Source organism: Coccinella septempunctata, chromosome 9 (genome assembly GCF_907165205.1).
Source record: "Coccinella septempunctata chromosome 9, icCocSept1.1, whole genome shotgun sequence".
Classification (NCBI taxonomy): Eukaryota; Metazoa; Arthropoda; class Insecta; order Coleoptera; family Coccinellidae; genus Coccinella; species Coccinella septempunctata.
The window spans coordinates 10947747-10960687 of NC_058197.1; the positions used below are offsets into that span (position 1 = coordinate 10947747).

Here is a 12941-nt window from a genome sequence, read left to right on the forward strand (position 1 = left end):
ATTTCAAGAACAATGAATAACAATAGAAGAAAAATGATAGACGAGGATATATTGAAAAATTCTTAGCCTACCAAACAAAATTTCAATGTCAAAATATTTTATTTCTCAACATATCCTCCTCTTAATTGGATACATTTATTACAGCGAAACTGCAACGTCTCTAGACCTTTCAAAAAAATGTTTCTTCTTGCTCTACAAACCAAACCTCCACAGCTTTTATAACCTCCTCGTTGGAAGAAAATTTACGACCTTTTAAACTGTTTTTCAGTTGAGGAGAGAGATGATAGTCGCATGGAGCCAAATCTGGTGAATAAGGGGGTTGTTCTAGTAATTCAAACCCTAAATTAAGAATATTTTGCATGGTAACCTGAGATTTGTGTGCAGGGGCGTTGTCCTGCAAAAACCAAACATATTTGGATAGCTTTCCTCGTCTTTTCTCTTTAATTTTTTTCCATAGAGTGGTCAGTAATGTCGAATAGTAATCTCCGGTTATTGTTCTACTTTCAAACAAAATATCCATCATGATTACTCCATGGCAATCCCAAAAAACTGAAGCAAGAACTTTTCCAGCAGATTTTTGGACACGAAACTTCTTGGGTCTTGGAAAACCAGAGTGTCGCAATTCCATCAATTGTTGCTTTGTTTCTGGATCTTAGAAATGTACCCAAGTCTCATCCATAGTAACAATTCGGTTTAAGAAGTCTACATCGTTTTCAAATCGAGCACAGATAGAACGCGATGCTTCTACCCTTGCACGCTTTTGGTCAACATTCAAACATTTGGGGATCCATTCGATAAAATCATGTCATGATATTTTCGGGGACTGACACAAAAACTGGCATTTTTCATGGTCGCATACGAAGGACATTGCTCAATACCCTTGGTGATCAATGTCCTTCGTATGCGACCATGAAAAATCTTATCTTCGTACATCTGCTTACCCCTTGACCCTTTTAAATACAGGTACTTTATGATGGCTCGATACAAGAATTTTTCGATTTTCACAATTTCGGTGGACATCTTCTTTTTTTTATTTATTGTGTAATCCTGGTTTACTTTTTTGACTTCAAACTTCACACTGACATTTCTAATGAGTTATTGTTCATTGCTATGGTAACGCAATATTTTTTTTATGCATGGAACTGGTCTAGACTAACTAGATAGCAATACATCCTCGTATCAGGTAAAATTCAATCACTGCAATGAAGAATTTCATGATGACTTGCATATTCCTCAAAAATCTTGAAATAAATCCTGAACTGACCATAGTTTTCGAAAAGTCTACAAAATACTGCTCTTTTCCCAAATTGTGATTTTATGCTTTTCAAATTAGAAGTAGGTACGTGAGCATCCTGAGCAATCCTTTGTCCTTTGTTGTAAATATTTTTTTTGTTAATATAAATCATTATAAATGAATCGAGAAATCTGGGGAATGTATGAGTAAAAGGATAATAAGAAGCTCAGAAAATTACCTATAGCTTGCGATAATCTTTACTGATCAGCCCAACAGAATTCGGAGGATGAGAGTTGCCTCCCAGAATTCCTTCAACCGATTTGTCAGATATTCCAAGAATCTCCACTATTAGCAATAAAAATGAGTTATCAGGATTTTTTAAACCTCTTTTAGTTGGGAATTTTGGTCATTATTAGAAATCTCCACAACAATCTGGCAACATATGTAGCTGTTCTAAACGTTAGACGATTTCTTGCTAGTGATTCACAGTGGAATTAAGAAGTTTCTGAAGAAACTCGTGGGTAACCAAATTCAGCCAAACAAATAATACAAATTTTTTAAATTCCCCAAATTTCTTTACAACCGGGAATTCAGAGTTATGATCAGATTTGGTTGATGAATCTGTGGCTGCGTTTTCGTTGAATACAGCATAAATAGCCCCGCAATCTGCAAAGATCCACGAGCAAGTTTGGACAATGGAATAATAGCGAATAAAATTCCACCCAAATAGAAATAAACTGAAATATATCTATTCATGCCCGTTCTCATTAGATTTCGGCATAGGAGAAAACATTTGGTCATTTATAATGTAGACTTTTCTGCATTGTTCCAGTTTCGTATTTCCATGAATAAATCATGAAATTTACATTGACATGACGATCCAAGTGATAAGTTTAAAGAACTCATGAATTGTTCGGATTTTAATATATTGACCCATGAGTTTGGTTACCAAATGGACAAGACCAGGTATTTCTACTTATAACTCGAATCTTTTCAATCAATCAAGTACCTCAAAGAGTTTTCTTAATATAACGTTAAAAAAAAATTAAATTGGTTTTCGTTATTATGATAATCATTTATAAGCAATCTGTCAATCTACAAAAAACACCTAGTGAGGAAGAATTTTTTACCTTATTTTCCATAAATACATAAGGTGTGTCCGGGTTCGGATCGTAAGAAACCAAAAATAACTTGAGGAAAACTTTTAACTCCAAGTAACCATATTTCATTTCAATAGTAGAGATTGAACGTGTAAAACTACTAAAGATCATAAAACAATTACAATTAATCATAGAATTAGTAAAAGTGATAATAACAACATTGAAATTAATGATGAATAATCGACAAAAAGCATGAAAAAATAGACGCCCACAATGAATACCAAAAGAGGTAAAACTTTCATACTTATTACTCGATGTGTTAGACACAAAGAAATTAATATCAGAAGTTAGTACTTAGAAAGACACCAGCATCTTGCAAACAAACTGCCTGTGTTCAAATGGATGGGAGTACACAACAGTCCAAAGGGCTGTTGTGTATTTCTAACAAAAATGAACCAAAGAAGCATTAACTTGGTGAAAATTTGCTTCACCACGATCCAGAATACGTTTTTATAATTTATCTTTCAATATCAAGCAACAGGACTAGCTTATCAATGGCAATGCAAACCAATTCAATACTCCTACTTGGTGAAGGAAATAATAACTTTACATTTTGTATCTGAAGTTCCATGTCTACGTGCAACTTCTTGCATATGCCATATCGATCAGGAGTGCCGTTAGTCAGAGCATTACCATAAAAAGTGTCCGAAATATCATTAAAATTCACCCATTGTTTCATCAATTGGCCAATGAAGAGTTATCGTATCGGACACTTTACTTAACGTTCCGAAGAAATAGAAAGTGAAGTATGTGATAGGAAAACTAAAATTTTGGCCAAACATTCAAGTCTTATTAGACAATATATGAAGAAGGCAGTTGTGTATTGGATGTGTTCATGTGTGGTTGAGATACTATGGTGTTTTTTAGGGGTGGTAGGTGCAGTTTTACTTTCGATTTTAGTGTTCGCGAGTTTCTCAACGCATATTTATTTGTAAAGTATCGATGTTTAATCTTAAATTGATTTGAGATTGACAGATTCTTGCATCTGAATCTAGACTACCAAGTTGTAAACTATGATTATATTTGGGGCGAAATGGCAAGGGTCTACAGATACACCATTAGACGAATTTCTTGTTAATCATTTGCAATAACATATTCTTCATTCAGATCCTGATGTAACCTCAAATTTTTAGCGATGAGTGCCATAGCAGGGCCTCTGCTGGGCCTCAGCTCAGCTGCATCCAATTTTGCCTACTTCCTTCCTGCTCTGGTGGCGGCAATAGCATACTTTCAATACGAAATGCTGGATCCTGAGTCAAGGCCGATTGACGTACCATCGGAGGAGCTACTCGAGAGATATGACTTCATAGTGGTGGGTGCTGGATCTGCTGGTAAGCCTTTTAACCACCAGATATATTCTCAGAACAGCAGTTTCATTTATCCTGATGATCATGATGATTTACTCAATTCTTCTAATTCATAGGAGCTGTTGTGGCAAACCGCCTCAGCGAGATAGAGGGTTGGAAAGTCCTTCTTTTGGAAGCAGGTGGAGACGAAACAGAAATATCCGATGTACCTTTAATGGCTGCCTATTTGCAATTATCCCAGCTCGATTGGAAATACAAGAGTGAACCCCAAGGACAAGCTTGTTTAGGTAGGACTTTCTGAATTTCATCGATTAATCGAGAGATCTTGATATAATCGTTTTTTCAGCAATGAACAACGGTAGATGCAACTGGCCTAGAGGAAAAGTCATAGGTGGTTCATCAGTACTCAATTATATGCTGTATCTACGTGGAAACAAGAAGGACTACGAAATATGGGAATCCTTGGGAAACCCAGGATGGGGCTACAAAGACGCTTTGTACTATTTCAAGAAATCAGAAGACAACAAGAACCCATACTTGACGAAAACGCCGTACCACTCTGAAGGAGGGTACCTCACAGTTTCCGAAGCCCCCTACCATACGCCACTGGTGGCTGCTTTCGTGGAAGCGGGAAAACAGTTGGGGTACAAAAACCGGGATATAAATGGACAGTTCCAGTCAGGATTCATGCTGGCCCAAGGTAAGAAAATGGCAGAATATATCTTTGAGAAGGCCCTTGCTTCTACAAGTTTCTTATCCAAATAATTTTTTGCGTTGGCTTTCAAAGGCGAGGTATTTCGTCACCTAGTGATTTGGAGTTTCATTCTCTTCCCCAGAGAATCTGAAGTCGTCAGTTTCTGCTAGACCCATTTTTGTTAGGTGCTTCCTGAAGGGCAGTGCTCTGTAGAGAATGCAGTGTGGCATAATCTTCTTCTAGAATCCAGATATTTCTTAGATGTCGCAGTGTTGAATTTCAAAGAGCTCTTTGGGATGATCCAGCCTCAGAAAATTCTTCCTGAGTATTTCTCCTTCGGGTTTATCCTTCTCCTGAAACTCTTTCTTGTAGGTACATTTACCTTGATTCCTGAGTGACCAGGAACGCAGACTAAACAAACCTAACCTATTCCGTTGTGTTTTCTTCGGCACTCCTGTACCATCTTAGAACCGATGACATGAGAGTTCAGTGCTTTGATCGCAGTTTGACTGTCAGAATGTATGTCTATTTCACATTTCTTTTTGGTTAATTTCCACACATGTTCCGATTGTAAATACTTCTACGTTGAACACGCTTGGACAGCGGTCTAGCGATAGTGACCATCTGGTACCAGCTCCGATTAGACCTGTACCAGTACCTATCGTGGTATTTGAATAATCTGTATGCCATTTGAAGGTTTTTTTTTGGGGATTTGATTGATGAGTTTCCTTTCCAGATTTTTTTTGTACTCAGCATCTTACTGAGTGCATTATCGATGCTAGTTTTCATCTGGTCAGAAAGATCTAGGACCTCTGATTCCTAATTTTCTTACCACCCTCACCTTCCCTGAATATTCTTGAAATGGCCTCATGGGCTAACCCATTTACCACCAGATGAAAAGGTGAGAGATTGGTTGTGATCTCCAGTGCTTTAGTTGGGCACGTTATCATAGTACCAGTGATGTAAACAAAGGCTAGCTTTCGTGTATTGTCCATTGTTTTCCTTGCGCTGATCAGACTTTTATTGGCATGCCACAAAAGTGATTATTGGTTTCATAGTCAAGACGTACATTCATCGCAGTATTTTTGTTAAATGGCCAAGCCATCTTCTGCACGCCATCAGAGCATTTATTGGTTTGGTAGCAGCGATTTCCACAGAGGATAGCTATCTAGGGATTTCCAAGATATTAATCTTCAGGCTTCCTATTTTAGGGTTATTCACCAGAAGTTTTCAACTAACTATGACATTATTTCAGGAACTGTGAGAAGAGGTGCGAGATGTTCAACGGGAAAAGCCTTCCTACGCCCAATCCGTCTCAGACCAAACCTCCACGTTGCCATGCGTTGTCACGTAACCAGAGTCCTCATAGACCCTTCCACCAAAGTTGCTTTCGGAGTCGAATTCGTCAGAGACGGCAAAATCTACCGCATACGAGCCACGAAAGAGGTTATATTATCCGCTGGAGCTGTCAATTCACCACAGATCCTCATGCTTTCCGGCATAGGACCCAAATCCGACCTCGAAAAGCTCAAGATTCCAGTCATCCAAGATCTACAGGTGGGTCACAACCTTCAAGACCACGTGGGACTGGGAGGACTGACCTTCGTGATCGACAAACCCGTATCAATTCTCTTAAGCAGGGTATATGCTGTGCAACCAGTTCTTCAGTACGCTGTTTTCGGTGGAGGACCGCTGACTATCATGGGAGGCGTGGAGGGTTTAGCCTTCGTTAATACGAAATACGTCAATGCTTCAGAGGATTTTCCAGATATTGAGTTCCATTTCATCTCTGGTTCAACACATTCAGATGGTGGTGCTCAGCTGAAGAAAGCTCACGGGCTTACTGAGAATTTCTACAAGAAAGTTTTCGAACCAATAACTGGCAAGGATTCGTTCAGTCTGCTTCCAGTGCTACTCAGGCCCAGAAGTCGAGGTTTGATCAAGTTAAGGAGCAGGAATCCTTTTGATCCTCCTCTAATTTACCCGAATTACTTCAAAGACGATTTCGATATGAGGACACTCATCGAAGGTGTTAAGATCGGTGTTGCTCTGAGCAGGACACCTGCTTTTAAATACTACAAAAGCAAATTTCTACCATTCCCAGCTTGCAACCATATTCAAATCCATACAGATCCATATTACGAGTGCATGATCAGACACTATTCTGCCACGATTTATCACCCTGTAGGTACAGCTAAGATGGGACCTTACTGGGATGAAGATGCGGTTGTTGACTCAGAACTGAGGGTGTACGGAACCAAGAATCTGAGGGTAATTGACGCTTCTATAATGCCGACGTTAGTGAGTGGAAACACGAATGCGCCAGTTATTATGATTGGAGAGAAAGGGGCGGACCTGATCAAATCCTTGTGGATAAAAAGATCGCGGTTTGGTGGTTTCCAAAAAATGAACGTACTGCAATAGATTCGAAAGCCTTCGTGAGTTAGAAATGTTACCTGTATAGACATGCTGCTGGAATGTTTGAGTGCAAATGTATATTATGAATTAGTTATATCTTTGTAAATATGTTAGATTGTATTGCGTTTAGATTTAAGAATGAATATATGTCGGAGTTGAAGAAAAAGTTACTATATTTTGCAATTCCCCCGATTTTTCGATGGAAATGAATCTTCTTCGAAAGAAGATCATGTTAGGTGAGATTTCTAGGAGAGTATGTTGATATTGATATTGATTGATATTTAAGTTAAAAACTGAAGAATTTAGTATTTTAGTATTCAGAGAGAGTGTTTGTGACAAGACTCAGTGGGTGTCAATTATAAGAATATACGATGATAAATATAAAAATTTTTTTGAGAAGAGCGTCAAAAAAAGAGTGATCCAAAGCCAGCAGCGATGTTATAATTTTTGAGAACTCTGTAGTTACTTCAATAAATGACAGAAATATAGCAAACAATAATAGCTAATTGGAAATCTCATGTTGAAGTTGCGAAAAAAAATTAATCGAAGAATAATAAAATTTAAGAAAAGAGAACGAACCGTAATGAATTGTTAACATTATCAAGTGTACCATAATTAAAAGCAAATTCATTGTACACGGTAATCATTTTTGCTGTTCAATTTATTATCGGTACTATGAGAAAGTACAACATGTCCCTGACCAATGAAAATGGATCTTTTTCTTAATTGTGATGAAGAGCCTCAAATAGGTCTATGGAAGAACGATATTTTTGAAAAATAATTATTTCTAGAATCTTTTAGCATGACGGGTGCAAATATTTCAACAGTAGATTACTGAGGTCAAAAGAAACACTTTTTCTATACCATTTTTTCCTATTCGGCCATGATAAAAAGATATAGCCATTTTTAGTTTTCATAATTAGCAGTGCTACCCCTAGAGAAACAAAATTCCCTTCAGAATAACTAGCTGAAGCTGTGACACTACACATCTGTGGACGTTTCAAACAGAGTTCAGCCAAAGTACCCAATTTTCCGATTGTCACAGATATTTTTTATTTTTAAACATCAAATTACTCGGAAACGGCGAGTTATACGAAAAAATATGAAGAATACTTTTATTTTACAAAACGTTCAAATGTTCATTAGATAGCGTTCAACCTAGTTTCAAGAGTTGATATTTTTATGATACGTAATGGTCATAATGAGAAAACTGGAAGACGTGGGTGATATCTTGTGTTCGAAAAAGATTAATTGAATAAATGAAAAACTATATTCCAAAATTCATTACATTCGATAAAACCATTTGTGGAATAGAAGATAGAACTAGAAATAACATTTTTTTTTGGTGTTTCAACAGCCTGTATCTTTCAAACAGAGCAGATTCGGAAAAAATGTTGAAAAAAAGTGTTTCTTTCGACTTCAAGATTCTACTGTTGAAATATTTGTACGAGTCAAAGACTCACCCTGTATATTCTAAAGAAGCAACTCTTCTAGTAATAAATCTCGAAACCACACCGAGCTCGGTTGAATCGTTTGGTCTTGATGAAGAAATGCATCCAATTTCCAAAGGTAAAAGAGTTTCAAGCACATAAATTCGCTTGAAACTGTTTGAGCTTAATGAGATGAGATTTTTATGGAGTAATCATGATTGATTATATGGATAATAGTGTAAAATAACTGAAAATCACTTCACTCCAAATAGAATAGAATATCTAAAAATATTTTGATTCTGTAGGATGACGTCATTCCATGTATATTCACCTATAAATTCGATAAATATCGAAGAAAAACAAAATTCTGAAATAAAATTCAGTAAAACTCCCTGTGAAATTTCTATGTATACATTTCATCTGAAGTCCCCTCTATTTTGATTTAAATTGAACAAATGGATGTACCATTTATCTAATTAATAATACCGAGCAACTAATTCACTTTCAATTTTTCGTTGAAACGTCGGAAAATATAGCTGGAGTAGAATGACTTTGAAAGCATCGTATCTCACATAAAATGCAAGGCAGCAACTTTATTTATCATTTGCATTTGAGTTCATCAATTCACGGAATAATTGGGAATAGTGTGAATGCTGCAGAAGTATAATGTGAATTTGCGTGTTATTTGAAAGAATTTCGAGGATTTTTTTTGAGAAGGTAAGTAATATTAATTTGTCGTAAACAACAAAAATTTAAATCGCTTTTACTTATATCTCACCACAAAACAGAATTACGAAATCAACAAGAGATTCATTTCAAATTGCCTTAATTTTGTACAAGAAGGAAAAAACCTATCCTTAAAAGTATTGCATAATTTATAAACGTCTTATTCATAGATATAGATCATGGATGTAGGCGATGAATAAGAATAGAATGAATAATTTTATTTCGATTCGAACTGACAAATTGTTGGGAGTACCTCAAATCAAATTCAAATGGTGCGAATGAGGTATTTCTACTTTTCGTTATGATCTAAACAAATTTAAATGCAAATTGTGGGCTATAATGGTTCATAACATGCTTTAGGTGATAATATGAATGAACGAATGTATTCATTTCAATATTCGCTACGGCATCTTCTGATACTTATTGTGACCATGAAATTGGATATATCAGTGAATAAGGGTTCATCAATCACAAGTGATTTAATAGATTCAATCTACAGGGCTACAAGGTCAGCAAACATGGATAATATCCATACACAACTCAACCTCTATTCTGCCACCAGAATGGCCCTAACTTTAGGACCCAGCCTTGGGTTCCTGCTTTACCTACACTCATCTACACTAAACCAAAGGCCGGACATCTTGGACAGAGAACACAGGGTTAAAGATACACCGATTGGACTACTCAAAGACACATACGATTTCATCATAGTCGGAGGGGGTAGCGCTGGTTCAGTCTTAGCCAATAGACTCAGCGAAAACCCCTACTGGAACGTCCTATTGGTCGAAGCAGGTCCGGACGAGATCAGTTTGACAGATATGCCCTTGATGTTTCCCAGCTTGCAACTGTCTCCCTTCGACTGGAAATTCCAAACAGAGCCAGGAGAAAACTACTGCAAGTGAGTTAGATTCTTATTCCTCAGGTATAATTTGTAGATGAAATGTCAATTTTATGTCAAATAATCGTAGAGCTATGGTAGGTGGCCGTTGCAACTGGCCAAGAGGGAAGGTGTTAGGAGGTTGCAGTGTACTGAACGCCATGCTGTATATAAGAGGCAACAAAAAGGACTACGATAGATGGGCAGATCAAGGTTTGCCTGGATGGGGCTACGATGATGTTCTCCCATATTTCAAGAAATCTGAAGACATGAGGATTGAAGAACTCAAAGACGATCCCTATCATGGAACTGGGGGATATTTGACAGTGGAGCATTTCAAGTAAGTTTGAAATACAAATACAAAATATTGTTTCTATAATAATGTCCATGAACTATAGATATCATTCACCAATGGCAAACTGGTTCTTGGATGCCGCCAGAGAAATGGGATATGAAGTAAGAGATGTGAACGGAGAATATCAAACAGGTTTCACCCTATCCCACGGCACTTTAAGGGATGGTCTGAGATGCAGTACAGCCAAAGCCTTCTTGAGACCCTGTTGTAAAAGACCAAATCTTCATTTCAGTCTGATGACAATGGCGGAGAAAGTCTTGATAAACGAGGATAATCTTCAAGCTACAGGTGTTCTTCTGGATAAGTTCGGATTGAAGAAGAAGGTATACGCAGAAAGAGAAGTCATACTTAGCGCTGGATCTTTACAGTCGCCTCAGCTTCTTATGCTGTCAGGTAAGACAGCAACTTGTGTTCATTCCAGGATTTCTTGTGTAGAAACTACGAAGGCTGCATTTCCATACAATAAACACTGTGATCCATAAAATTGATCCTAGAAATAGCATACCCACTGAACACGTATATGATTTTGCATTTTTGACAAATTCTGATTATACTACTTTTGGACTATCACATTTCAATGTGACTGAAGGCAGCAAAATGATTTTATAAGCATCTTAGTAGACTACAATTGCATCCATTCACTCCAGATTTAATTTTTTGTCTTCAGGAATCGGCCCAAAGGAGCACCTGGAAGAAGTAGGCATCGAACCGCTGTTAGACTCTCCTTATGTTGGGAGAAACCTCCAAGACCACGTAGCCTTAGGAGGATGCACCTTCCTCTACACCCCTCCAGAAGAATACACCAACAAGACATGCGGATTTGAACTGCCCAAAGTATTCTCCGACGACACCATCAAATCCTTCGCGCAAAAGAAGGAAGGTCCAATGTATTGGCTACCAGAGTGCGAGGTTATGGGTTTTGTGAACACTAAATACCAAGATCCAGAAGCTGATTGGCCAGATATCCAGTATTTCTTCGCCTCCTACGCTGATAATACGGATGGCGGATTGTTTAGTAAGAGAGCTGCTGGAATTACTGATGACATCTATTCAGCAGTGTTCGAGGAGATCTTATACAAAGATGCGTTTAGCGTTATTGTGCTGCTGTTGAGGCCGAGAAGTAGAGGGAAGCTGCTTTTGAAAGATAAGAATCCCAAGAGTCACATTAAAATATTCCCGAATTATTATTCTGACCCCTATGACTTGGATGTGGTGGTGAGTGTTAACATTTCATCATTTACAGTGCTGCTAAGCAACAGGAGTTAACGATTTGTACATTTCTAGGTTGATGGAGCCAAGTTGGCCTATAAGATGTTGACGTCTAAAGAAATGTCCAAATACAACGCGACCTATAACCATTACAGGATTCCTGGTTGCCACCATTACGAATTTTTATCAGATGAATACTGGGCTTGTCAAGCCAAGCACTACACACTTACCATCTACCATCCAGTTGGTGAGTAATCATCTTTTCCTAACTGCCAAAAAAAAACTTTCATTTAACGTGAGTGAGCAAATTAGGATATTCGAACTGAAGTAGCTGAAACATTTATCAATAGGGCCTTTCCACTACCCTTTTATTTTCTCCCCATTTAAGACTAGGATTCAATGATAAATTTGCTGATAATTTTAATACAACAACAATCTAGAAAGCTTACTTGACAGTTCACCTAGGAAATAGTACAGCAGAAGCTAAGAATTACGTTAAGACACAGAATATCGACCTTCAAAATTCCATAGCATACTTGACGACTTTTTTCATATTACGTTATTTTCCTTCAGGAACTGCCAAGATGGGAAACGACACAGACGTGGAAGCCGTCGTTGACCCTAGACTAAGGGTTAGAGGGGTTAAAAACTTGAGAGTGGTGGATGGTAGTATAATGCCCTACATAGTGAGCGGAAACACCAACGCCCCAATAATAATGATTGCTGAAAAGGCAGCAGATATGATCAAAGAAGACTGGGGAGTTTTAAATCAAGACCAGGAATACCAAGATTCCAACGAAATAGGAACTGAAGACAATTCGGAAAATGGTGGAGATGTTTATGTGGGCAGCAAAAAAGGTTGGTTGCTTAAGAAATGATGGTGTGCCACAGGGTTCCTATTGGATTCTATTCTTTTGAGGGTTATAATTATAATTTTTTTGTGTTTCTTACAAATTGCAGTGGCATTTTGAAACAATATTCGAGCCCGTATTGCGCTGAATTCATTGAAAGCAAATTGAAAAAAACTGATTGAATGATTGGTCGAAAATGCCGGTGTAATATCTAATTATTCATCACTTTTAAATGCATGTTAACATCGGAAACCTATTAACTAGCACCATCCTCTGCTTCATTCTAGATAAGGAAACAAGTGAATCCTTCATAGATCTTGAATATATCTAAAAATTTCAGAATTTTACTGAGATTTTATAAGAAAACTGTTCTGATTGAAATTCTACTTTGCAGGTTCAAAGAAACATGAACCAGTTATGAAGAAGACTTCACCGAGGAATGAAGATCCCGATTATTGGTGAAGAAGAGCACCGATAATGATATCTTTTTTGTAAATTGACGTTTAGAATAAATATTGTTCCAGTAGAATATTTCTTTTCTTCCCTGTATGACCTCAATAAAATTCCTGATCCGTCATTCCAAATTGTGTTTCGATTAATCAATTTGTCGACTGTTTTTGACTCGAAAATTGCCATTTAAAGCCCGTTTGCAACAGCCTAGAATTCTCTAGAGAATTTAC

The 12941-nt window shown here is 37.4% G+C and overlaps 3 protein-coding genes across 4 annotated transcripts in view; 2 read left to right on the forward strand and 1 right to left on the reverse strand.

Annotated features, from left to right (window-relative positions):
• LOC123320672 (flotillin-2) overlaps positions 1–12941 on the reverse strand; it is a 248107-nt gene that overhangs the window by 19231 nt on the left and 215935 nt on the right. The window lies entirely within an intron of this gene.
• On the forward strand, positions 2089–6973 carry LOC123320659 (glucose dehydrogenase [FAD, quinone]). Its single transcript, XM_044908035.1, has 5 exons — positions 2089–2200; positions 3528–3725; positions 3818–3988; positions 4048–4401; positions 5651–6973. The coding sequence occupies exons 1-5, from the start codon at positions 2170–2172 to the stop codon at positions 6817–6819; spliced, it is 1923 nt and encodes a 640-aa protein (XP_044763970.1). The 5' UTR covers positions 2089–2169; the 3' UTR covers positions 6820–6973.
• LOC123320655 (glucose dehydrogenase [FAD, quinone]-like) lies at positions 8769–12790 on the forward strand. Its single transcript, XM_044908028.1, has 8 exons — positions 8769–8960; positions 9469–9867; positions 9938–10186; positions 10245–10594; positions 10869–11416; positions 11486–11657; positions 11984–12268; positions 12656–12790. Exons 2-8 carry the CDS (start codon positions 9488–9490, stop codon positions 12721–12723), a joined length of 2052 nt encoding a protein of 683 aa, XP_044763963.1. The 5' UTR covers positions 8769–8960; positions 9469–9487; the 3' UTR covers positions 12724–12790.

Excerpts from the sequence above, each read along its gene's own strand:
- LOC123320659 (XM_044908035.1), top strand. The coding sequence starts at position 2,170 with ATGAGTTTGGTTACCAAATGGACAAGACCAG. Across the intron at positions 2,201-3,527 it reads TACCAAATGGACAAGACCAG|CGATGAGTGCCATAGCAGGG; the intron begins GTATTTCTACTT and ends TCAAATTTTTAG. Across the intron at positions 4,402-5,650 it reads AGGATTCATGCTGGCCCAAG|GAACTGTGAGAAGAGGTGCG; the intron begins GTAAGAAAATGG and ends ACATTATTTCAG.
- LOC123320655 (XM_044908028.1), top strand. The coding sequence starts at position 9,488 with ATGGATAATATCCATACACAACTCAACCTCTATTCTGCCACCAGAATG. Across the intron at positions 9,868-9,937 it reads CCAGGAGAAAACTACTGCAA|AGCTATGGTAGGTGGCCGTT; the intron begins GTGAGTTAGATT and ends AAATAATCGTAG. Across the intron at positions 12,269-12,655 it reads TTATGTGGGCAGCAAAAAAG|GTTCAAAGAAACATGAACCA; the intron begins GTTGGTTGCTTA and ends TCTACTTTGCAG.